This window comes from Gadus macrocephalus, chromosome 11 (genome assembly GCF_031168955.1).
Source record: "Gadus macrocephalus chromosome 11, ASM3116895v1".
NCBI lineage: Eukaryota > Metazoa > Chordata > Actinopteri > Gadiformes > Gadidae > Gadus > Gadus macrocephalus.
In genome coordinates, this window is record NC_082392.1 from 3,354,898 (window position 1) to 3,378,219 (window position 23,322).

The 23,322-nt window shown below is 51.1% G+C and overlaps 1 protein-coding gene across 1 annotated transcript in view; it reads left to right on the top strand.

The window, feature by feature from the left end:
* The first annotated feature begins 208 nt into the window (after positions 1-208).
* The window catches only part of dock5 (dedicator of cytokinesis 5), a 38,998-nt gene continuing 15,884 nt past the window's right edge, over positions 209-23,322 (top strand). The window contains 30 exon segments of the mRNA XM_060064786.1: positions 209-359; positions 362-385; positions 6,097-6,180; positions 6,446-6,486; positions 6,592-6,647; positions 6,968-7,064; positions 7,320-7,468; positions 7,660-7,795; positions 8,544-8,698; positions 9,159-9,240; positions 10,245-10,374; positions 11,702-11,774; positions 13,530-13,672; positions 13,914-14,039; positions 14,181-14,305; positions 16,013-16,111; positions 16,685-16,757; positions 17,040-17,143; positions 17,448-17,619; positions 18,627-18,724; positions 18,932-19,021; positions 19,343-19,443; positions 19,757-19,891; positions 20,141-20,252; positions 20,433-20,503; positions 21,053-21,159; positions 21,390-21,526; positions 22,180-22,275; positions 22,868-22,966; positions 23,236-23,318. Coding sequence (XP_059920769.1) covers positions 344-359; positions 362-385; positions 6,097-6,180; positions 6,446-6,486; positions 6,592-6,647; positions 6,968-7,064; positions 7,320-7,468; positions 7,660-7,795; positions 8,544-8,698; positions 9,159-9,240; positions 10,245-10,374; positions 11,702-11,774; positions 13,530-13,672; positions 13,914-14,039; positions 14,181-14,305; positions 16,013-16,111; positions 16,685-16,757; positions 17,040-17,143; positions 17,448-17,619; positions 18,627-18,724; positions 18,932-19,021; positions 19,343-19,443; positions 19,757-19,891; positions 20,141-20,252; positions 20,433-20,503; positions 21,053-21,159; positions 21,390-21,526; positions 22,180-22,275; positions 22,868-22,966; positions 23,236-23,318 — 3,014 coding nt within the window. The 5' untranslated portion in view covers positions 209-343.

The following is a 23,322-nucleotide window of genomic DNA, read 5'->3' on the forward strand; positions in this document are numbered from 1 at the left end:
CTTTGTTTCTAGCTGTCTAAATAACTACCCAACAATCTTTGCGTCTTCTTCACATTACGCACGGTCCTCGCGTTATCTTCTCACGGTACATTCCCTCAGAATAAACCCACATGGATCACATTGAGGTGTGCTGTACTCGATGGGAGATCCCTGCCCCACACTGTCTCTAGACCAATCCCAGGCCGAGGCTGGGAGCCTGGCCTGCCCTCACACACCCCTCCCCCTGCGCCAGGCTGCATGATGGCGGAACTGTAGAATCCGGGACGAGAAAAGTGGACCCACCCGTCCAGCTGAGGAATCCTATTTATTTATTTATTTATTGGGCTCCCCCGTATTCACACGCATGACCCGTTGGATACCAACGAAAAAGAGAAATATGGTGTCGGTGAGTCCCTCTGAACGCTTCGCTTTACCAGAGTGTGTCAACTTTGTGCGCTACAACTTGAAAGGGAATCCTGGGAACGTAGGGGATAATATGTGCCACTTTGTTTTCAAACACAACTAAAGACAGGAATGACAAACACAACGGTGTGTTGCTGTAACTTTGCTGTAACATACCCGTACAAACAACGCGTTGGAGAATGGAGAGCTTTGTTTTCGTGCAACTTCACTAAAAAATGAAGTTTCTCTAAACCCATTTGATGTGTGTGTGTGTGTGTGTGTGTGTGTGTGTGTGTGTGTGTGTGTGTGTGTGTGTGTGTGTGTGTGTGTGTGTGTGTGTGTGTGTGTGTGTGTGTGTGTGTGTGTGTGTGTGTGTGTGTGTGTGTGTGTGTGTGTGTGTGCGCGCCTTCACGCATACACATTCTCAGGTAGACACCCACGCCCTCAAAGTAAATCAGTTATTGCAAATAACCCGGTCGCGGTCAGACAGACCAAACCTCAGATAATGCTGTCATTGCGCAAACATAACACCGAATCAGACAACGCATGGACACATTGCTGTCGTTAACCTGTCGGTAAAGCAACAGGCGATGCATTTGGACGTGATCCCCCCCTGGCCTAGTGGAATTAGTCTAGAACAGAGCACCAGCCTTTGAAACAGCAGCTCTGTCTTATTCAATACCTGTAGCAGTGCAGCTTTAGGATTTTGTTTTGACCAAACTTATTTTTTCCCTGCTGAAATTCCCCATGACTGTGGAGGCTGAGAGCGGAGCCTCCCCCGTCTGCTGGGGCATCAGCTCGCTGCTGATCATGGAGAAGTCTCTCTCTCTCTCTCTTAATCCCATTCACTATGCAGCTCGTTATTTATTTGTGAAATGTGGTTCGTTTGTCACTAATTCGCTTTAATCCCTCAAACTCAACTTAATAGGACTACAGTTTTAATACGATTACAGTAGTGGTGCACGTAGCGGTATAGCACACGTTTGAATTGAAAATCTTAAGATTCTGGGAATGTTATCTTTACTAGGAGACATGATGCACGTAATTCATAAATGTGCATGCCACGACTCAAAGCAAGAATAGCCCCCTTTTGAAAAGTAGCAGTACTAGATTGACCTGGTTTAAACTAGGAAGCCAAGAGACTCCCTGTGTTTCAGGTGCACCTCCATTAACATATGATTCATATCACTACTAAAGGCCATTGTCCGTTTCTTCATCCTTATTAACTGCTCTCACTGAAGACTTTCCAAAATCCCAGTTGGCCCCAATGGGTACGGGTTGAAACAGAGTGGCAAATGTGCAGAGGAAGAAATATCATTCTGTGTTGTCTTTGGACACATTGCCTGTCACAATTGTGGCATTGTCATTCCTCTGGTGAAGTTGTTTCCATGTGTTTAACCCCCACAGGCTATATAGAGTGTTATGAATCACACGTGAGTCGTCTCGTAGACTCTAAAGAGTGCGACACATTGCTATTCCTCATGAACAGCAGCACGACCTGCTATGTTGGCTCAGTCGTTTACCTGGAACTCTGTGTGAAAGGGGTTTCCGTCAGAGAGGTATTCCTACAGGCTAAGTGGCTCTCTGGTGTATCGCACTTAATGAAAATGAATCTAAAGTTAAGCAGTCCCAGCTCCTTCCCTGGCAATATAATCTGTGAAATTGAATTTGAAAGTTCCAAATTCCATGTCATATCTTAAGTTTTCAATTTAAGCGTTGTGTTGACCTTGATCTATCTAGCCATTATTTTGAGGGTAAATCTATTGCACGTCTTTTTGAACTTGATCCTCTCTCTCTCTTTCTCTCTCTCTCTGTGTGTGTGTGTGTGTGTGTGTGTGTGTGTGTGTGTGTGTGTGTGTGTGTGTGTGTGTGTGTGTGTGTGTGTGTGTGTGTGTGTGTGTGTGTGTGTGTGTGTGTGTGTGTGTGTGTGTTTCTATCTATTTATTTACCAGAAAGAGTAGTAGACATCCTAATTGAGTTTTCTTCTACAAACGCTAGAGTTAAAAGATGTCCCTGGAGGAAACATTGATAACTTTGGGCTTGTGATCTGAACCAGTTTTAAGATATCTGCACTGATCCCATTCGTTTGTCTAGAGCTCAGATTAAAAAAGAAAGGCTTTTCCTGGATATATTCCTAATGATTTGAAACAACCTGTCGGAGGCGATTAGGATCAAAAACCAACCTTTATACACTTGAATGTACCTAATGATTTTCACGCCGCTTCCCTTTTACATCCACGCATACATCTTTTTAAGTGAATTACAACTGGAACTTCAAACGTAAAACACCCCATAAAATACCACAGAGGAATGTATCCAGCACACACCAACCAAATATATTCTCATGAACCTCAAAAAACCTCAAAAAGTATATTAATATAGTCGAAGTCAGCTCATGTCTCAATCTGGGGAAGACTCGTAGTTTGTACTTCCTCAAAGTCTGACACAGCATAGCTTCCTTTGGCTACAGCGTCACCGTAATGTGAGTTGAGGGTAATTGGTCACTGCCTTGGACCTGTAGCTAGGAGGGTAAATAGGCCCCACTCATTAAATCGGATTGCAGTCCTAGAAGGAAATCTCGTGCTTTTTTTTCATAGAATTGTCCGATGCTAAAAGCAAACCTTGATAACCTTTGATGACAGCATACAAAGCAAATTACATGTTTCTGTTGTCCAAATCTGTGGTCCAATTCAGAAATTGTGCAAAAATCAGAATTTTAGAATAGTTGTGATTGATGTCTGTTGTTGCTGCTTTTCTAACGGCTATGATAAAGTGCCCATCCAGGCCCGACGGCAGGCATATCGCCCTTTTGTTCTGATTCGGCACAATTTATGTTCAAGCGTTGTCAATTTCTTTATGGATTTCTTTAAAACAATTCCAGAGATGGTAGGCTGTACCATCATTTTGGTTCACGCTCTGGTTGTTACAGAGCAGCCGCCAAAAAAGCTTACCTTTGATTGTCTTTAGTCTTTAACAAGTTTTCGTAAATAGCCAGGACTGTCTCTCAGCCAGATGCCTAAACACGACCAAGCACTATTGACGTGTATAAAACATTTAGTGTCCCTTTGGATCAATTTGTCTTTTAAATGACTACAAAGGAAATCCATGTGTGTGTGTGTGTGTGTGTGTCGGTGGGCCTGTGTGCGTGCCTGTATGTATGTATGTATGTATGTATGTATGTATGTATGTATGTATGTATGTATGTATGTATGTATGTATGTATGTATGTATGTATGTATGTATGTATGTCTATACACACATTCTTGTGCATGACTTGTATGCGTTCACACAGCGCCCAAATACCTCGTCAAACGATAATGTCAGGATTAATTCCCCCCTTGGTTAACACAATAAAAATTAAGTTTAATTTCATTAAGTAGGTTTCTTTGTTTAACAAACAGTCACATCTACAACAACAACCACATCCTCCCACACAAACACACAAACACACAAACACACAAACACGTTTCTCGCTCCCAGCCTCGCCGCAATCTCCCTCGGCCGCTGAAGCCTGCCAATATCTCCGGATGTCCCCGCGGCGCTCTGGTAAACCCTGCGCCGCCGACGCCAGGCCCTAGGGCCCAACGCCGGGACCTGAGATTCACCCGACTGGGCCGTTACTCTCCGGTGGTGACAGCGTGTCATCGGCCGCACGCTCGGGCAAATGACACCCACCGGGCGCCCTGCCCCCCCGCCTAACCCTCCCCCCCCTAACCCTGAATGGGCCATTGTCCCGTACCCCCTTGGCCCCCCACCAGGGCCCGATGTCATCGTCCAGCGATGGTTTTAGGGTGGCATTGTTTCTTTTGGCGGCACGACGGGTGGGGAGGGATTCTGTGCCCCTTTAGGGTTTCTTCGCTTGTGTCAATAGTGGAAAATAGATGAGAGGGAGATAGAAGAAGAAAACCCCCACGCTGCGGCTATGACTCTGCGTGTGTGAAGTTGGTTCCATGTGTCAGAGCTCGAGAGCTGGAACACCATGGCGACCATTTTAAAAGGGTCTCAAGAGTTGTCATACAGGGAACTGACATGTGATTCCACAGTGCTTTGTCTTTTCATGTCTGATAGTCATTTGAGTCTTTATGTCTGATGAAGTCGTGCTCGGTGCAGTTGGATTCATAGCGTAGGGTAGTAGTGAGGGATTTGGCAGGTGGTTGTCCATCAGATGGATCTCCACCGAGGATATTCCACACAGCGCCGTGGGCTATGAGGACCATACGTTAATATTTAAAGAGCCAAGAGCTTGTTAGTCGAAAGACGGCGCAAGCCTGGCGTTAGACTCCAAATGGTTACGCTCCCAACTGCATTTATCGAGGAAGGCTCAGAGAGGCAACCAGGGGGGGTGGAACTGGTGTCAGGAGAGAGAGAGAGAGAGAGAGAGAGAGAGAGAGAGAGAGAGAGAGAGAGAGAGAGAGAGAGAGAGAGAGAGAGAGAGAGAGAGAGAGAGAGAGAGAGAGAGAGAGAGAGAGAGAGAGAGAGAGAGAGAGAGAGAGAGAGAGAGAGAGAGAGAGAGAGAGAGAGAGAGAGAGAGAGAGAGAGAGAGAGAGAGGGTTTGCCCGCAATCTTTCCTGTGCATATTTTGCTATTCAGACTGGAGGTGCGATAAGCTGAACCAGTCGCAGCGTGCCGGGGAAGCTAGCCTCCGGCAGCCGGCAGCCAGGGCCGCGCGTGTTGGGGCAGGGCTGCTCTCGCAGGTTTTTTGCGCTGTACTGCAAACACTGCGATTTCTTCCCCCCCCGGTGCCGCGTTGTAACACACACTCAAGTCAGAACCAACCCCTCGGGTAACGTGCGGTCGGGGAGGGGGAAGGCTGCTCACTGCGCCGCTGTGTGACGCTGTGGCCTCATGGCGGTGTTGTCTGTCTGACGGCGTGGCCGTCTGTCTCGCCGTGCGGTCCCCACGGAGCCCTGACAGCTGCCGGCGGGTACACTCTGAGCCGTACTAACCGGGGAGGGAGGGAGGGAGGGAGGGGGGGGGGGGAGGTTGGGTCTGGGGGCAGCGTTGATGCGGGCCGAGTTTCTGAGCGAGCGGGCCAACCACAGTGTCTCCCTGGTAATCAGAGGCTTCAAGGGCCGCTGTAATCAAAGCAAAATGGCCGTCCTTGATGGCTGTGTGGATGTTGCAACACGCGCCAATGGGAAATGAGTTGTCGCCAAGCCGCCCCTCCACTCACACAATGCTGAAGAGGTCGGCCGGCGAGAGCCTTTCAACCCACCATCATTAACATCTATTTGTTTGAGTCACATTGGCCTCGTGTGCAGAGAGCCGTTCTTCGAATGTTGTTTTGATAAGAATCCGATTTTTGGTTCCTGTTTGAGAAGGGAGAAAAAAATAAAGGATTGTTTTTATTTTACCCATCCCAGTGAGTGACAGGTCAGCATGTGGTCTTCTTATCTGTGCGCTGCAGTTATGCAAATGTTGTTGGCTTGTTTTTTGGGGTCACGGTTGTGTTTGACCCCACTGAGGAGAATTAAAAGTTTTTGCATGGGGAATAAAAACAACCCTTTTTGTTAATAGCAGTTTATTTTCTGTGAAGTGTTCTACTAACTTATGCTCTCTCCCCCTCTCTGTCTGTCTGTGTGTCTGTTTCTCTCTCCATATTCCTCCCTCCCTCTCACTCTCTCTCTCTCGCACTCTCTCTATTACTCTTTTTACTCTCTCTCTCCCTCTCTCCCTCTCTCCCTCTCTCCCTCTCTCCCTCTCTCCCTCTCTCAGCGATCTACAACTACGATGGGCGAGGTAAACAAGAGCTGTGTCTGCAGGTGGGCGACACAGTGCACATCCTTGAGACGTTTGAAGGTGAGTGAGTCGACTGAAGGCCCACTTTACACCTCCCCCCTCGCCCCTCCCCCCTCCCACTGCCTCCCCCTTTACAAGCCTGCCCAGGAGCTGCCGTGACATGTTGAGAGCTGCACCGGGGCTGTGATCAATATACTGCACCTCGTGAAAGTCAGCTGCAGTCCCCCCCCTGCCCCCCCTCCCCCCCCCTGCCCCCTAAATCTTCGTACTTCTCTGTGATGTCTCATTTCTTTAAATCTTTAAAATGAATATGAATCTCTCCCAGGCTGGTACCGAGGCTACACGCTGCGGAACAAGTCTCAGAGGGTAGGTCCCCACCAGGCACGGCCGTCCTACCGCACAAGGGTTTTTCGTGGCTGGTTCGGTCTCCCCCTGGTTTTAACTCCGTCCTGTGTCTCTCCTCTCCTCCAGGGTATCTTCCCCTCGTCCTTCATCCACCTGAAGGAGGCCCGAGTCGAGGGGATCGAGTGAGCACACACACATCCACCACGTTGAACCGCAGCACAATAACAATGATAATTATAATCATAATAACGCGTGATAATCCGTCTTCATTTTGGATGGCCGCCACCCCTTGTCATCTTCCGAGCGCCGCCCGACGCCGTAACGATATTAATCTGCAGATCATTTAAAGCGTTATTCGCGCCCTTTCTGTTTTATGGAAATGCCCGTCGATTCATCATGAGTAGAGGTGTACTTTATTCACATATGTTCCGTGTGACTAATGTGAATAATGTGAATAATGCAATACTTTTTCCTCCCTCGTTATTCCCCGTCTGGCGCGTAGCCAGCAGGAAATAATTATCCCAACAGATTTACCACTGGTGCTGGAGCTGGGGGCAACCCTGAGAGAATGGGCACAGATATGGCACAAGCTCTATGTGGTAAGTATGTGTGAATATCTCATTCATGCACACACACACACACACACACACACACACACACACACACACACACACACACACACACACACACACACACACACACACACACACACACACACACACACATTCCAGACAGGGTCCCAGTCCTCATTCATTTTGAAACACTCACCTTTGAGTGTATTTTTCCACAAACAGTACGAAAAAAAGAAAGAAACCTTTGTTCAGTTGGTACCTCACCTGTTTATCTCCCGGCAGAACGGCAACGTCAGTCTGTTCAGGACCGTGCAGCAGATGGCCTACAGCCTCATCGAGTATCGATCGCAGATAGTGTCAGGGACGCTGCCCAAGGATGACCTTGTGGAGCTGAAGAAGAAAGTCACCGCCAAGATTGACTATGGAAACCGGTATGAATCTCCCCCCCCCCCCCTTCCCCCCGTATCTCCCCCGGTGTCCACGCCAGCAAAGCTAAAAATAAACGCTGTCACGCCTGCTTTATGGGCGCCGGCGGCCGGTCGTGCTACCGGGGACAGCTCGTTCGCCGTGCGAGGCCATCCCGGGCCACGCTCCCATGCTGCCGCCTGTGTGTCTCCCCCAGGATCCTGGGCCTGGACCTGGTGGTGCGCGACGAGGCGGGCAACACGCTGGACCCCGACTTCACCAGCACCGTCAGCCTGTTCCGTGCCCACGAGGTGGCCTCGCGCAGCATCGACGACCGGATACAGGAGGAGAAGGCACGCGCGGGTTTGATGGCCTCGTCAGGCGGCCCAGCGGGGGCCTATTAAAGGGGGGATATCACACCGCCAGGTGGGAGTGGGATAAGCCCTTACGAGCCGTTTGAAAATCTGCCTTTCCCGGTGTTTTAGTAACATCACAGGTGGGCTTGTACACCAAGATGTACGCTGGACGGATCAGTCAACCTGCCCACCCAGTGGACTGTGACAAATGTTAATAGTAATAATAATAATAATTGATCCGGTTTTTTATAGCGCTTTTCTAAATACTCAAAGACGCTTTACAAAGAAGAAAGGAATACGTACAGACAGTACAGACACTCAAACAAAAGGGAAAAAATAAACAACACCACAACAATAGGCAACACATTAAGAGAGCCGGAGAGAGTGGAAGATGGCGGAGGATGATTTGTCAAATGTTGTAGGTGGTCCTGAAGAGATGGGTTTTAAGTGGACTTCTGAATGAACAGTGTATCAGGGTGTCGGATGACCAGAGGGAGGGTGTTCCAGAGGGTAGGGGCGGCGATGGCGAAGGCTCTGTCCCCCAGGGTGCGATACTTATCCATCCAGGTTGCTTATCTATCCAGCATACATCTAGGTGGATTCTCCGCCTAGTGATGTAACTAGGGCACAGAGAACGGCTTGTAATGGCTAATCACACCTGGTGGCATAATATCACCTCTTTAATCCACGACAGTCTAATTAACACCAATTAACCCCCCCCCCCCCCCCCCCCGCCGTTCCCCAGACGCGGCAGAACCTGGAAATGCGGCGGCAGACTCTGTTCAGCACGGTGCACACCTACAGCCTCCTCATGAACCTCAAGAACTTTGTCTGCAACATCGGCGAGGAGGCGGAGCTTCTGATGTCCCTGTACGACCCCGACCAATCAGAGTTCATCAGGTGAGCATGCCACGCCCCTCGCTCGCCCCGCCCCCTCTCGTCAACTGACTTCTGTTATGTGCTCGACTAATGACACCACCTCGCACACCTTCTGATTCCTGTAGCTGTTCTTAACCGTGTCCGGCTTCTTTCTTTAGAGACATGGAAACACCGGGCAGTAACTCATCTTTTTATGGAGTCTCGATTGTATGCGTTGATCGACCGCTGCCTCACTCGTAAATCCTGATGTACATTTTAATATACTCCTTGTGAGGGATGAGTTAGCTAATTGAGGAGACACTTTCTCTTTTTTTTAGTTAGATTGCATTTATCCCCCAGAGACACCGTGGCATGGCACTCCATTCAGTCAGATGATGTAAATGATGATGTGTTTTTGTTTTCTCCTGGATGCCCCTGATATGTTACATGCGGTTGAAATGCAGATTTGCTCACAGTAATTTGTGATTTTTAATTCACACAGCGAGAACTTCCTGGTGCGCTGGGACAGTATGGGCATGCCCAAAGAAATCGAAAAACTCAACAACCTTCCAGCGCTGTTCACGGTAAACAAACCATGACCCGCTAATTCTGCTTAAATCCCATCACGCGTTACATTGAACACACACAGGACGACGAGAGCACCGACGGCTAGTGACATGCATTACTGGGGTTCATGAAATGCCGATGAGTAGATCGTGCGAGATTTAACAGACAACACTTATTATCTCACCGTAAAATCCCCTGTTAGCCGAAAGCTAATGATTTCACATAGTTGTTCTTGGAAATCCCCTTAAATTCGATTTGCCGGAAACCCCATGTGTTGTCGGGTGTGTTGTCGTTTGTGGGGTTGTTTCTGTGTTGTCGCCTTTCTGAGGCTCCGTCTCCTCATAAACAACATGCTGTGTATTTAATTTGGATGTTTTTAGTGCGTGGGGTAAGTAGGGAAACACACAGAGGCTCTAGGGAGAGGCCTCTTGCGGGATTCAATCTGGAGCCAATAAAGACACACAATGCGTCTGGTACCACATACAGACAACCACACTCCTTTGCCATCCCTGCACTGCACACTTATATATATTTTTAATATACACTTGACTGGAATGCACACCACAACAGATGGCATGCCTGAGTCAACGGTTGGCTTGTTCACCCGCCAGTGAAAAAACAACAACACCCCAAACAGTTTTCCCAACAGTAAACATTTTATGGGGAGTAAAACAAAATAAAAAAAATCCCAACATTTTTTGGGGGTTCAGTTTTACACTTCGGTAAACACACGTTCTGACCAGATTGGGTTTGTGGGTCACGACCGGGGTAAACCAGTTCCACACACGGCTGTGTTCTCTCCTACCACATTCATTATCGCGTGGCCTGTAGGCACACCGCGAACACAGCTGCGTCGCTGTGCCTCATTCGGACATTCATATCTCATACTCGCCTTAGGACCTGACGGCAGTCTCGCCGTACCCTCTCAGCCCTTCTGCGGGGGGGTTTTGAACCAATCCGTCAGACTAATTGATGATGTCGTCCCGGGCCTGATCACGGCTGTTGTCTGGGGGTTGTGCAGGACCTGAGCAGCAGCGACCTCATCAGACAGCGGCTGTTCCTGGTGTGTCAGATCATCCGAGTGGGCAGCATGGAACTGAAGGAAGGCAAGAAGCACACGGGAGGCCTGCGGCGGCCGTTCGGGGTGGCCGGTAAGATGCGTCGACGTTGTTGTTGTGGTTGTCGTCTTGTGTCCTGACGTCCGTGCGCCCACAGGCCAGTGTGGAGCTAAACCGCTTGGGGTGTGGGATTGGATTTGTTGTGCGGCTCAGACGCGAGTGGGTCTGCGAGGTGGTTGGCGCCCCCGGAACACCTGGTCGGTTCCTCCACCTTTTTGAGCGGCTCTTCGCCGCATTGGCAGAACAGATGGTGGAAAAGCGCTTTAGCGAGCCATTTCCTTTTCTTTTTTTTTTGGCCAGATGAATAGTGGGTTGGAGGACAAGTCCTTTTCCCGGGATGCAGGAGTACATGGAGTAGAACCAAAGTAAGCAGCAGTCGGGCCATTCAGAGAGTACCGGTGTCTTCAGCCAGGAATCCGGGGGAAAAACCTGGAAAATAGTTCTGGTGGAACGCACAAAAGAACAGAGGGTACTCGCCCTGCAGGCGGCCCATCAAGGAGTCTGTTGCGTCTCAATGTGCTGTTGTTAGGGGACGGGTGATCCGTGACACTACTCTGTTGCTAGGGAACAGGTGATACGTGTCACTCTCCTGTTGCTAAGTAACTGGTGCTACTTGATGATGTTCTGTTGCTAGGTAACAGGTGATACGTGTCACTGTTCTGTTGCTAGGGAACAGGTAATACATGTCACTCTTCTGTTGCTAAGTAACTGGTGATAGTTGATGCTGTTGCTAGGGAACAGGTGATACGTGTCACTGTTCTGTTGCTAGGGAACAGGTGATACTTTTCAATGTTCTGGTGCTAGGGAACAGGTGATACGTGTCACTCTTCTGTTTCTATGTAACTAGTGATACTTGACGATGTTCTGTTGCTAGGTAACAGGTGATGCTTCTCAATGCTCTGTTGCTCGGTAACAGGTGATACTTGACACTTTTCCGTTGATAGGTAACAGGTGATGCATCTGAATTTTTTGGTGCTAAATAACAGGTGATACTTCTCACTGCTCTGTCGCTAGGTAACAACAGGTGATAGATCTCACTGTTCTGTTGCTAGGTAACAACAGGTGATGGAACTCAGGCTTCTGTCGCAAGGTAACAGGTGATGATATGTGACTGTTGAGATGCTAGGTAACTGTCGACACCTCGTGGTGCTCTGGTGCCAGATAACGTGTGATTTGAGATTGGTGGTTCCCAAACAGTCGTTGCAGTCCCTTCAGACAGAGTGGGGGAAGAATATGCTCCAAACCCCCGCATTGGAGAGAAACATTGTGTTCCATTCATATTCCAGGTGTGGGGCAAATGCGTCCTTCACCACGGCCTTCTGCTCACTGCCGTGCTCCTCTGCGTCTTTTGTCATTGCAGTGATGGACATAACAGATGTGGCCCACGGGAAAACAGATGATGAGGACAAGCAGCACTTCATCCCCTTCCAGCCGTGAGTCTCTGGTGCATTGGTATTGCCCTTCACACGGCACTCACACAGGGAACCCACTCGTGCTTATCTGAAGTCATATCGACCTTTATTGTGCTTCATATGTTTCTGTTCCAGGAACACTTACTGTACTGTTGCTTTCTCCCTCTGTCGCTCACTCACTCTCAATGAAGATGTATGCATTTATGTCTTAATGCATTCATAAACACACACACACGCACGCACGCGCGCACGCACGCCCAGGCACACACACACACACACACGTACGCATGCCCAGGCACACACACACACACACACACACACACACACACACACACACACACACACACACACACACACACACACACACACACACACACGCAGGCACACACACACACGCGCAACTGCACAGTTGGTGATGAATATGTATGGGTTTCTGGAGGAAGAAGAGTAGCCCAAAAAAATATCAGGATTCACACTCACAAGCCCTGATCCAAACACCGTCACAATAGCAGGCTCCATCCATTCTCTGTGTAGCCGCCTTTGAGGCAATATTTAAACAGTTGTGCCTCGCAGTTCCATGCTGTTTCATAGCAGGAAGGTCACGGTGGCGTTCTGTTAATTAGCTTCTGCCCTCTCCTCCTCACCTGTGTGATGTCCTGATAATAAGTGGGCTGTGACCTGCGATAAAGGGCATCGTCTGTGTTATTCACACTGAGACGGGCTCCCATCTTAAAGTTCAAGCCTCGATCATTTAATGAGAGGGTTGTGCTTTTAAAGAAGCACAGGGAACAAATCGCAGGTGGGCAATTGTCATTTAAGGTTTTGGTCGCTATGCACTATTTAGTAAATCTATTAGTAACCTATTGAGTCATTTAGCTGAGGTTAATTACATATCCCTTGCAGAGATGCCTTGCATCATCTTGATTGCGTGACTGGAACCAAGTTCTATTCTGCTATGTGAATCGCAGTAACTATGTCTCTGCTCTGATCCGTGATATTTGATCATTATTTATCCTTAGAGTTGGGGCCAAATATTCTGCATTGCAACAGAAAACATGCGTTCCTCAGCAGGGGTGTCGCAGGTGTGTGTGAGCGATATTCCCCAAGGGCCATAAGATTCTCGAGAGCATAAAGTGTATTCACAACTGGTATTTATCGAAGTTGTAAGAAGTTTCCTACCTACACTATAAAAGCGCTCATTACTTTTGATTAAAGATCAAACTGACAGATCTACTGGTCGTAAATGTATGCATATTGATTGCTGATTTTCTTTTTTCTGCTTACATATTTGATATTCTAAGCAGACGATTGCGTCATTGGACCAATGAAAGGAAGGCAGTGAAGAGGAGAGCTCTATCAGAAGCTTATTTTTCTTCTCCTAGAAATATATTTAAATAGATCTTTTTAATTGAATTGACAAAGCAACAGTACTCTCTATTGTATCATCAAAGATGGAGGCAATTAGGATCGCCCACCATTTGAATAGGTCTGGGCTGTACTTGAGAGTGTTTAGCAGTCCTCCACTATTCATGCCCTCAGATGGACTCTATTCCCCGCTGTGTCTTCTTTGTGAAGTCTCCATGAGAGTCAGAAGCTTTCATCTAGTTGGATATTCCTCCACTCCCCGACTGCGGATCACAGCTCCATTTCTGTCTGCTTACAAAACCTAACAATGTTTACAAATCGTTATCAACTTTGTGTGTGTGCGTGTGCGAGTGACTGTGTGTGTGTGTGTGTGTGTGTGTCCTTTAACCTTGCCTCCGCCTCCGCTCCCAGGATCGCCATGGAAACGTACATCCGCCAGCGCCAGCTCATCATGTCCCCCCTGAGCGCGTCCCGGGTCAGCGGGGAGAACGAGCCCCTGACCGCCGTGTTCAACAAGGTCATCGCCACGCGGGAGGTCAACCACAAGGGCCAGGGTACACACACACACACACACACACACACACACACACACACACACACACACACACACACACACACACACACACACACACACAGGGTGTGTTCCCCCCCCTGGTGGGTACAAATGCGTTCTCTAACCTTTTCTTGTCTTCTTCTTTTCGAGGAGAAGGACAAACTGAGCATGCTCCGGAGAGGGGCATGTGTGTTGTGATTCACTGCACGTCTGACGTGTGTGTGTGTGTGTGTGTGCTCCAGGGCTGTTTGTGACCCTGAAGCTGCTCCCGGGGGACCTGGCCCAGGTGCGTAAAGACTACCCCCACTTCGTGGACCGTGCCACCGCTATCGTGGGAAAGATGGGCTTCCCGGAGATCATCCTCCCAGGTGCCAGCCCCCCCCCCCCCCCCCGATCGCACACACACACACACACACACACACACACACACGCACACAGCGTGCCCCCCCCCAGGGAGAGGACTGTCCATCGTGCACGGTCTCCTGACTGTCTCTCCCTCCGGCCTCCAGGAAACGTGAGGAACGACATCTACGTCACGCTGCTGCACGGCGAGTTCGACCGCGGCAAGAAGAAGACGCCGAAGAACGTGGAGGTCATCGTGAGCGTGCAGGACAACGACGGGAACCCCATGGAGGTAGGGGTCAGGGGTCACCAACGGGAACCCCATGGAGTTAGGGGTCAGGGGTCAGCGCAGGGAACCCCATGGAGGTTGGGCTCAGGGGTCAGCGAAGGGAACCCCATGAAGATAGGGGTCAGGGGTCACCAATGGGAACCCCATGAAGGTAGGGGTCAGGGGTCAGCGAAGGGAACCCCATGGAGGTAGGGGTCAGGGGCCACCAACGGGAACCCCATGAAGGTAGGGGTCAGGGGTCACCAACTGGAACCCCATGAAGGTAGGGGTCAGGGGTCGCCAACTGGAACCCCATGGAGGTAGGGGTCAGGGGTCACCAACGGGAACCCCATGGAGGTAGGGGTCAGGGGTCACCAACTGGAACCCCATGGAGGTAGGGGTCATGGGGTCATGGGTGTAGGGGTCGCGGGGTAGGTGTCATGGGATAGGGGTCAGGGGTGACGGGGCTCGTGCACGGCTGAGGGTAACGTAACCAGGGGCGACCATGAATCTTTGACAATTTTAATGTTCGATGGATTGACTTTCAGTCTACGCTGTTTTGAATCGACATGTCCGGAAAACTGTTAGGGACATTCCGTCGGGAGGCCGGGGCCTAAATGAGGCTTTTCCAGAAGGAGTTCTGTTTTTTGCTGTGTGGTTGAAGGATTGACTCTTCTGTGTTTTGCTTTGAATAAACTTGTGATGTATTTGTGGAATGGCACGATTTTCTCTTTTCGACTTAGTAGTAGTAGTAGTAGTAGTAGTAGTAGTAGGTTAGACAATGTCAAGAAAGAAAAAACTTCTGAAGTTTGGCAGCTTTTAAAAACCATAAAAGATGATCCAAAAATTATAAAAGGCAAACTGGTAACAGCAGCTGTCATATCACACCACCCACTCTGGTAAAAATGATTCTCTCTGTCGGAAATCGGTCAAGCATTATTCCTGCTTTGCTAAATTGAACGGTTCCTCATTCGTTTCAATAAGCTGAAACGTATCCTACAAATGTATGTTTAACTTGTCATTAGTCAAATTGTCGTACATTGTCTTCATCTTTTGTTTTTTTCCGTCAATCCGTCAATTCGATATGTAGACTGAACACAGTGCCCCATATCCTAGGCAACCGGCTACTGACTCCATGAATGGATGATATTAATTTTTGCACATAGTTACAGCCTATAATTATAGGATATTTGGCTGATGGCAGCCTAGATTTTCGGTCGAATTGAATGCAGTTGTTGACATGACTGGATGGCGAATTGGCAACATATTGATCGAGGCGGTCATTTAGCGGAGGTGCTTCACTGCACCCATTCAGCTGTGGGAAACCTTGATTAGCCAATTGATTCTTATCAAGCATTATTAGCCCATTGATTATTTTCAAGCGTCAAAAACAGCTAAAAGTCACTAAAATGTGGCTACATCTTGCCGCAGATATTAACAAAGATATTTGGATTAATGATCCGCAGTGAGTCGACGGTGGGTCAAGGACACGCCTAAGAATAACACGCGCAAGTGGCCGCATATGTTTTCGAATCGTGATATAAGGGAAATAAATCAATTTCAGCTGCAACGGCAACAATACGTTTATGCGAGCACAGTATGTAAATAACCATGCGTTTTCCTCATCGATCAAAAGCGAGCACTGCCTGTGCCATTTCTGCTTTTGCAAAGAACAGTTTTGTAAATGGTTTTCAGTTCCAAGAATATTAACTCTGTCCTCTGTTCTTTCAGAAGGCCATATTCCCGGGGGCCGGTTATGAAGGCATCACAGAGTACAAGTCTGTCATTTACTACCAGGTTAAGCAGCCATGCTGGAACGAAACTATCAAGGTACGGCTATGTCCACCACACATACACACACCACACACATGCACACAAAAGTGCACGCACACACGCACACACCCACCCACCCACCCACACATGCACACACTTCTCTCTCTGACTTTCGCTCTTGCTCTCGCTGTCTCGCTGTCTCTCTCTCTCTCTCTCTCGCTCTCTCGCTCTATCCCTCACTCTCTCGCTCGCTCTCTTACACACTCTCTCACACACACACACACACACACACACACACACACACACACACACACACACACACACACACACACACACACACACACACACACACACACACACACACACACACACACACAGTCATGAGCTGTGACCCGACAAAAGCGCCACTGTACTTATATGACACAATGTCTTGAGCCCTCCAATTACGTCCTCCAATGGATTTCAGCTCCATATAACGGAATAATCCTCCCAGCGGCAAAGCATCTGCCTCGTACGTGCCGCCCATACCAATGTCAGACTAGACTGCCTCGTCTCTAATCCCCCCCCCCCCCCCCCCCCCCCCCCCCCCCCCCCTATAATTTCGTCTCCTCCTCTCCTTCCTTCTGCAAGGTGACTATCCCCATCGAGGACGTGTGTCGCTCCCACCTCAGAGTGTTGTTCCGGCACCGCTCGTCCCAGGACTGTAAGTATCTCATCATCCACGGTGGCATCTCAATGAGCAGGCCCGACTCCGGGTTAGTTCCCCCATTAGTGGGGTGGGGGGGGAAAGGGGGCCCCACTGCTCCACTGTCTGCTCCACTGTCGGTGTGTAAATGAGTGAATGAATGGTCGTAAGTCGCTTTGGAAAAAAAACCTCCGCAAAATCCCCTAAAATGTAAAATGTTCTGCTACTCTGATCCGACTGGCTCCTGCGTCTTCACAACCCCTCCCCCCCCCCCCCCCCAACCCCCCCTCTCCCAAACAGCCAGGGACAAATCGGAGAAGCCGTTTGGGATGTCCCTTGTCCGGCTCATGAAGGGGGACGGCACCACGCTCCGGGACGGGCGCCACGACCTCATCGTCTACAAGGTGCGGCCGCAGAATCGCATTATCCCCCCGCTCTGTTTCTTGGAAGTTATGAAAGAGGCGCGGCCGTGAGCACGCGGGGCAGAGGGACGTTCATAGCTCTATGTAATTACACCCAAAGCGGCGGCGGCTTTGAACAGCTGACAGCAGCTTCGATTTATTATGCCTGAACCCCGCCCCCCCCCCTCCCCCCCCCTCTCCCTCTACTCCTCCCCCCCCTCTGCTCGGCGATCGATGCATATCAAATTAAATCGCCATTGATCAACGTGCGTCTCGGTTAATTTCCTGTTGCGGGGGCATCACTCAGATCGACGCGAAGAAGACGGAGGACGCCAAGACGCTCCTCTCTCTGCCCAGCACCTGGGCCGAGGTGCCGGAGAAGGAGAGGCAGACGGGGAAGTCCTTCCAAGGGGTGCCCGTCACCAAGGACAGCTTCCTGATCTCCACCCTGACCTGCTCCACCAAGCTCACCCAGAACGGTAGCCGGCCGGAGACGTGGCCCCCCGCGCGCACGCTCACACGGCAGACGCACGCACGCACGCACGCACGCGCGCACGCTCACACGGCAGACGCACGCACGCACGCACGCACGCACGCACGCACGCACCCACGCATGGCAGACGCATGCACGGCGGCCGTCCGGAGACGTGACCTCCACTTTGCACGCACTCACTTGAATCTTTGACAATTTGAATGTTCGATGGATCACTCACTCACTCATTCACTCCCTCCCCACTCACTCACTCATTCACTTCCTCTCTCCCTCGATCACTTCCTCACCCCTCACTCCCTCACCCCTCACTCCCTCCCCACTCACTCCCTCACCCCTCACTCCCTCATCCCTCACTCCCTCCCCCCTCACCCCTCACTCCCTCCCCCCTCACCCCCTCACCCCCTCACTCCCTCACCCCCTCACTCTCTCACCCCTCACTCCCTCACCCCTCACTCCCTCACCCCTCACTCCCTCCCCACTCACCCCCTCACTCCCTCACGCCCTCACTCTCTCACCCCTCACTCCCTCCCCACTCACCCCCTCACCCCCTCACCCCTCACTCCCTCACCCCTCACTCCCTCACCCCTCACTCCCTCCCAACTCACCCCCTCACCCCCTCACCCCTCACTCCCTCCCCACTCACCCCCTCACTCCCTCACCCCTCACTCCCTCACCCCTCACTCCCTCCCCACTCACCCCCTCACCCCCTCACTCTCTCACTCTCTCGATCCCTCACCTCTCGGCCCCCCCCACCCACACCCGTTCATCTGGCTCATTACGCATGCCGCAGCCTGTTCATATCACTGAAGATGGGTATTTAAGAGACAGGGGATCCATTTATTAGGCTGATGAGCGTCATATTCTTTTTTTAGTAGCCTTTCTTTTTTTCCCTTTTTTTAACGGTGGCATTTTCAAGCATTAGGTATTCATTGCTTTTTAATGGCGTTATGCTTTGGTGGTTCTCTCTTTGTCCTCTTGGCTGTGGGGGTCCAGTGGATTTACTGGGCCTGCTGAACTGGAGGTCCCACCCCGAGAAGCTGGAGCAGAACTTGCAGCGGCTTATGGAGGTCGAGGGGGGGGAGATCGTCAAGGTAAGCCCTCCATGCCTACACACACACGCACGCACGCACGCACGCACGCACGCACACACGCAAGCACGCACGCACGCGCGCGCGCACACGCACACACGCATCCCAAGAGTTTTGGCTCAAAGTTACGTTCCTCCAAAAACCTGTATTTCTGGTATAAGGTATGTTCTTATGTATTTGGGTCTGACCGGTGTGTCGATGTGTTCTCAGTTTCTCCAGGACACCCTGGACGCTCTGTTCAGCATCATGATGGACACCTCGGAGAAGGAGACGTACGACATGCCGGTGTTCAACGCTCTGGTGAGCTACACCCTTTAGCGTGTGTGTGTGTGTGTGTGTGTGTGTGTGTGTGTATGTGTGTGCGACACCCAATGTGTGTTTGCGCACGTGTGTGAGTGTGTCGGTGTCACAGTGTGTGTGCACATGTGTGCACTCGTATGTTTGCCTTTGTCATGATGTGTATGTTTACTTTTGTCGTGTGGGGGATTGTTCTTGTGTGTGTGTGTGTGTGTGTGTGTGTGTGTGTGTGTGTGTGTGTGTGTGTGTGTGTGTGTGTGTGTGTGTGTGTGTGTGTTTACGAGTGTACATGTATAAACAGCCTCCTGTGCCTCCGGCCTGCAGGTCTTCATCATCTCTCTGATTGGAGACATCAAGTTCCAGCACTTCAACCCGGTGCTGGAGACGTACATCAACCAGCACTTCAGCGCCACTCTGGCCTACATGTGAGGGTTCCCGGCTCCCTCGGCCTTCTGCTGTTATTTTCATAGCCTTCTTTTTGTTATACTCCCCTCGCCCGTGAAGTAACGCTACAAATACGAACCTGCCTCAAACGAGTGTGTGTGTGTGTTGGTGCCTGCGCGTGTGTTTTTGCGCGCGCGTGTGTGTGTGTGTGTGTGTGTGTGTGTGTGTGTGTGTGTGTGTGTGTGTGTGTGTGTGTGTGTGTGTGTGTGTGTGTGTGTGTGTTTTTGCGCGTGTGTGTGTGTGTGTGTGTGTGTGTGTGTGTGTGTGTGTCTCTCTGCCCCCCCCGGCCCACAGGAAGCTGACCAAGGTGTTGAATTACTACGTCGGCCACGCAGAGTTGCCGGCGCTCGCCGAGAAGCTCTACTCCGCCCTCAAGTCGCTGAAATACCTGTTCAGGTTCATCGTGCAGTCCCGGGTCCTCTACCTCAGGTACCACAGCAGCGGGTGGTGCAGCGGGTGCTGCTGGTGGGGGTAGAGGTGGTGGTGGCTGTTTTCTCCAGCAGTAGATGCCTCCTCCCCAACCCACTCAAACCTCTTAGTTATTTGTTATCCTAAAAAGTCCTTGCATGCAAAAACCTGGCAGTAAAAACCTTTCCTTGTTCTGTGTGTGTGTGTGTGTGTGTGTGTGCGTGTGCGTGTGCGCGTGTGTGTGTGTGTGTCTGGCCGTCGCTCCCCCAGGTTCTACGGCAACAGCGAGGACGGCGACGCCTTCTTCAACTCCATCCGCACGCTCTTCCTCTCCTTCAACACGCTGATGGACAGACGGCTGGACGAGGCCGTGAAGATAAAGGTAGAACCTCACTCCTTACAGAAACACCGCCGCCGACGGAGCCGCCGACGGAGCCGCCTCCGTGTGTGTGAGGCTTGTCGTACCCAGAGAGGGGGCGTGTGTGTGTGTACAGGAGACAGGCAGCCTTGGTATTCCTGTCGTGCTGCGCGCTGACGGAGCCGGGACGCCTCTCTGTTTCAGGGGGCGATACTGAAGTACCTCCCCAGCGTCATCAACGACATCCAGACAGTCTTCGATCCCGTGGAGCTCAGGTAACCGTCATCCTCCGGCTCCCCGTGAACAAAATGCAAAACGCTAATTGCCTTGTCTCGTTTCATGGCGAATTATGATTTGCCACTCTGCAGTGGAAACGCGTCGCTCGTATTTCTAGCGACGCTGTGCTAGCAAGAAGGCCTTGCGACACTAAATGGTAAATGGACTGCATTTATAGCGCACTTTCTCACCAGTGGCCACTCAAAGCGCCTTACTATAATGCCTAACATTCACCCATTCATGCACACATTCACACACCGACGGCGGAGTCGACCACGCAAGGCGACAGCCAGCTCGTCAGGAGCAGTCAGGGTGAGGTGTCGTGCTCAGGGACACCTCGACACTCAGCTAGGAGGAGCCGGGGATCGAACTGGCGACCTTCCGGTTACCAGCTCCACCTCCTGAGCCAGTGCCGCCCGCTACTCAGTGAATGCTCGGGACAGGAGGAGCGGCTGGTCCAATGTGCTGCGCTCCCATTCTGCCTTTTTTTTTAATATACGCTCACACCGGCTCCGGCGATCGCTCACCTCTCTTTCTCCCTCCGGCAGCGTTCTGCTCACCAAGTTTATTGGGAGCATCCCCGACGCGCAGCTGGTGCGGCAGAAGTTGGGCTGCATGTGCAAGATGGTGGAGAGTGACCTTTTCAGGCAGCCAGGTGGGTTCTCCGCGGCTCAGACACCGCCGCCGTAATGACATTTCAAAGCACCCCGGACAAAAGGTGTATCAAGAAAAATGAATAACAATGTACCGAAGCGAACCGGAAAGCTCGGAGTTCCACCTGCGTGGGTCTTTGTCTCTGTCCGTCCGGCATCAGCACCTCGTCCATTAGAGCTTTGTTTATCCCTTTTATTTGTTTCCCTTCTGTGTGCTCGTCGTTATTTTTAGAGTGCCGCGATGCTCTCCTACCGCTGGTCACGGACCAGCTGAGTGGACAGCTGGACGACCACTCCAGCCGGCCCGACCACGAGGCCTGTGTGCAGCTGCTCAGTACCACGCTGGACAGCCTGGACCGCAAGGATGTGGTGAGGAGGGTGCACACGTCACAGATGCAAACGCATGCGCAGGCATGTGCATGCTTACAACTGCGTGCATGCACACACAAACACATGCGCAGGCACGCATGCACAAACACCATGGCACACATGCACACACACACATATGCACACGCACGCACACCATGACACGCGCACACACACACACACGCATACACACAAATGCACACGCACGCACACCATGACACGCTCACACTCACACACACACACACACATGCACACAAGCACAAAAACCATGAGAAAGGCACACAGGTGTGACCACACACACACACACACACACACACACACACACACCATCTCACACACACACACACACACACACACACCATCTCACACACCATCTCACACACACACACACACACCATCTCACACACACACACACACACACACACACACCATCTCACACACACACACACACACACACACACACACACACACCATCTCACACACACACACACACACACACACAAGCGTCCCCCTATTGAGTGTTCCATTATTCAGTGTTTCGGCACATCCGTCCCGACTCTGTAACACCAGTGGCATTGGCAGCACACGTGTGACTCCTGGCCCCCTTTGTGTGTTTGTTTGTGTGCGTGTGTGTGTTGTTCGTGTCCCTCCTGCAGGGACCCACCAGGGCCAACGTCCAGCTCATCATGGAGCGGCTGCTACGGCGGGTGAACCGCACGGTCATCAACATGGACAAGGCCTCGCCGCTCATCGTAAGCACCGCCAGGGCCCCCCTGAACCAACGGAGGGAACGAGCAAGCACACGCTGACGCACACGCACACGAACACACGCGCACACTGCCAATGTGTCAACCTCCTGGTGCACCCCGGAACAAACGGAGAGAACAACCACACACATACACACACGCGCACACACGCACACAATGCCAATGTGTCAACCCTCTAGTACACCTGTGAACAAACCGAGCAAACAACCGCACACACACACACACACACACACACACACACACACACACACACACACACACACACACACAATGCCAATGTGTCAAGTCAACCCTCTTGCGCACCAGTGAACAAACAACCACGCGCACACAAACACACACACACACGCAAGGCCGATATGTCAAGTCAACCCTCTTGTGCAGCCGTGAACAAACAACCACAGACACACACACACACACATGCACACACACACAAACGCACACGTGCACAATGCCAATATGTCTGCTAACCGCATACCGATGAGCCGTGCGCCGCGCTGCGTCTTGCGGAGCGTGCTCCAGCGCGGAAAACGACGCCTAGGAGTGAGTAATGGTGGGTCTCTTTCCCCCCGCTTGGCAGGGCCACTACCTAGCCTGCATGACGGCTGTCCTTAAGCAGATGGATGACGCGCATTACAGCCACTACATCAGCACCTTCAAGACCAGGCAGGACATCATGGTGAGTGTCTCCACAGGCCCCCCCCCCCCCCCCCCCCCCCCCCCCCGTGTTAAGCTCCGCCCACCAATCTCTCAGGCGGCTTAGCCCCTCGTTGAGTGACTATTGATCCCCAAGTGGTCCGCAACACGTGTGGATCGGACAAGGGTGTTGAGAACGTCCCCCCCCCCCCAACTTGCCGTGATTGACATGTAAAGCCGACCAATAGAAGGTCTCGGATATGTCCAATGTGCCACTTGGGGGTCATGTGATTGGCTGGTGTCCCCCCGCAGGACTTCCTGATGGAGACGTTCATCATGTTCAAAGACCTGATGGGCAACGTGTTCCCGGCCGACTGGATGGTGATGAACCTGCTGCAG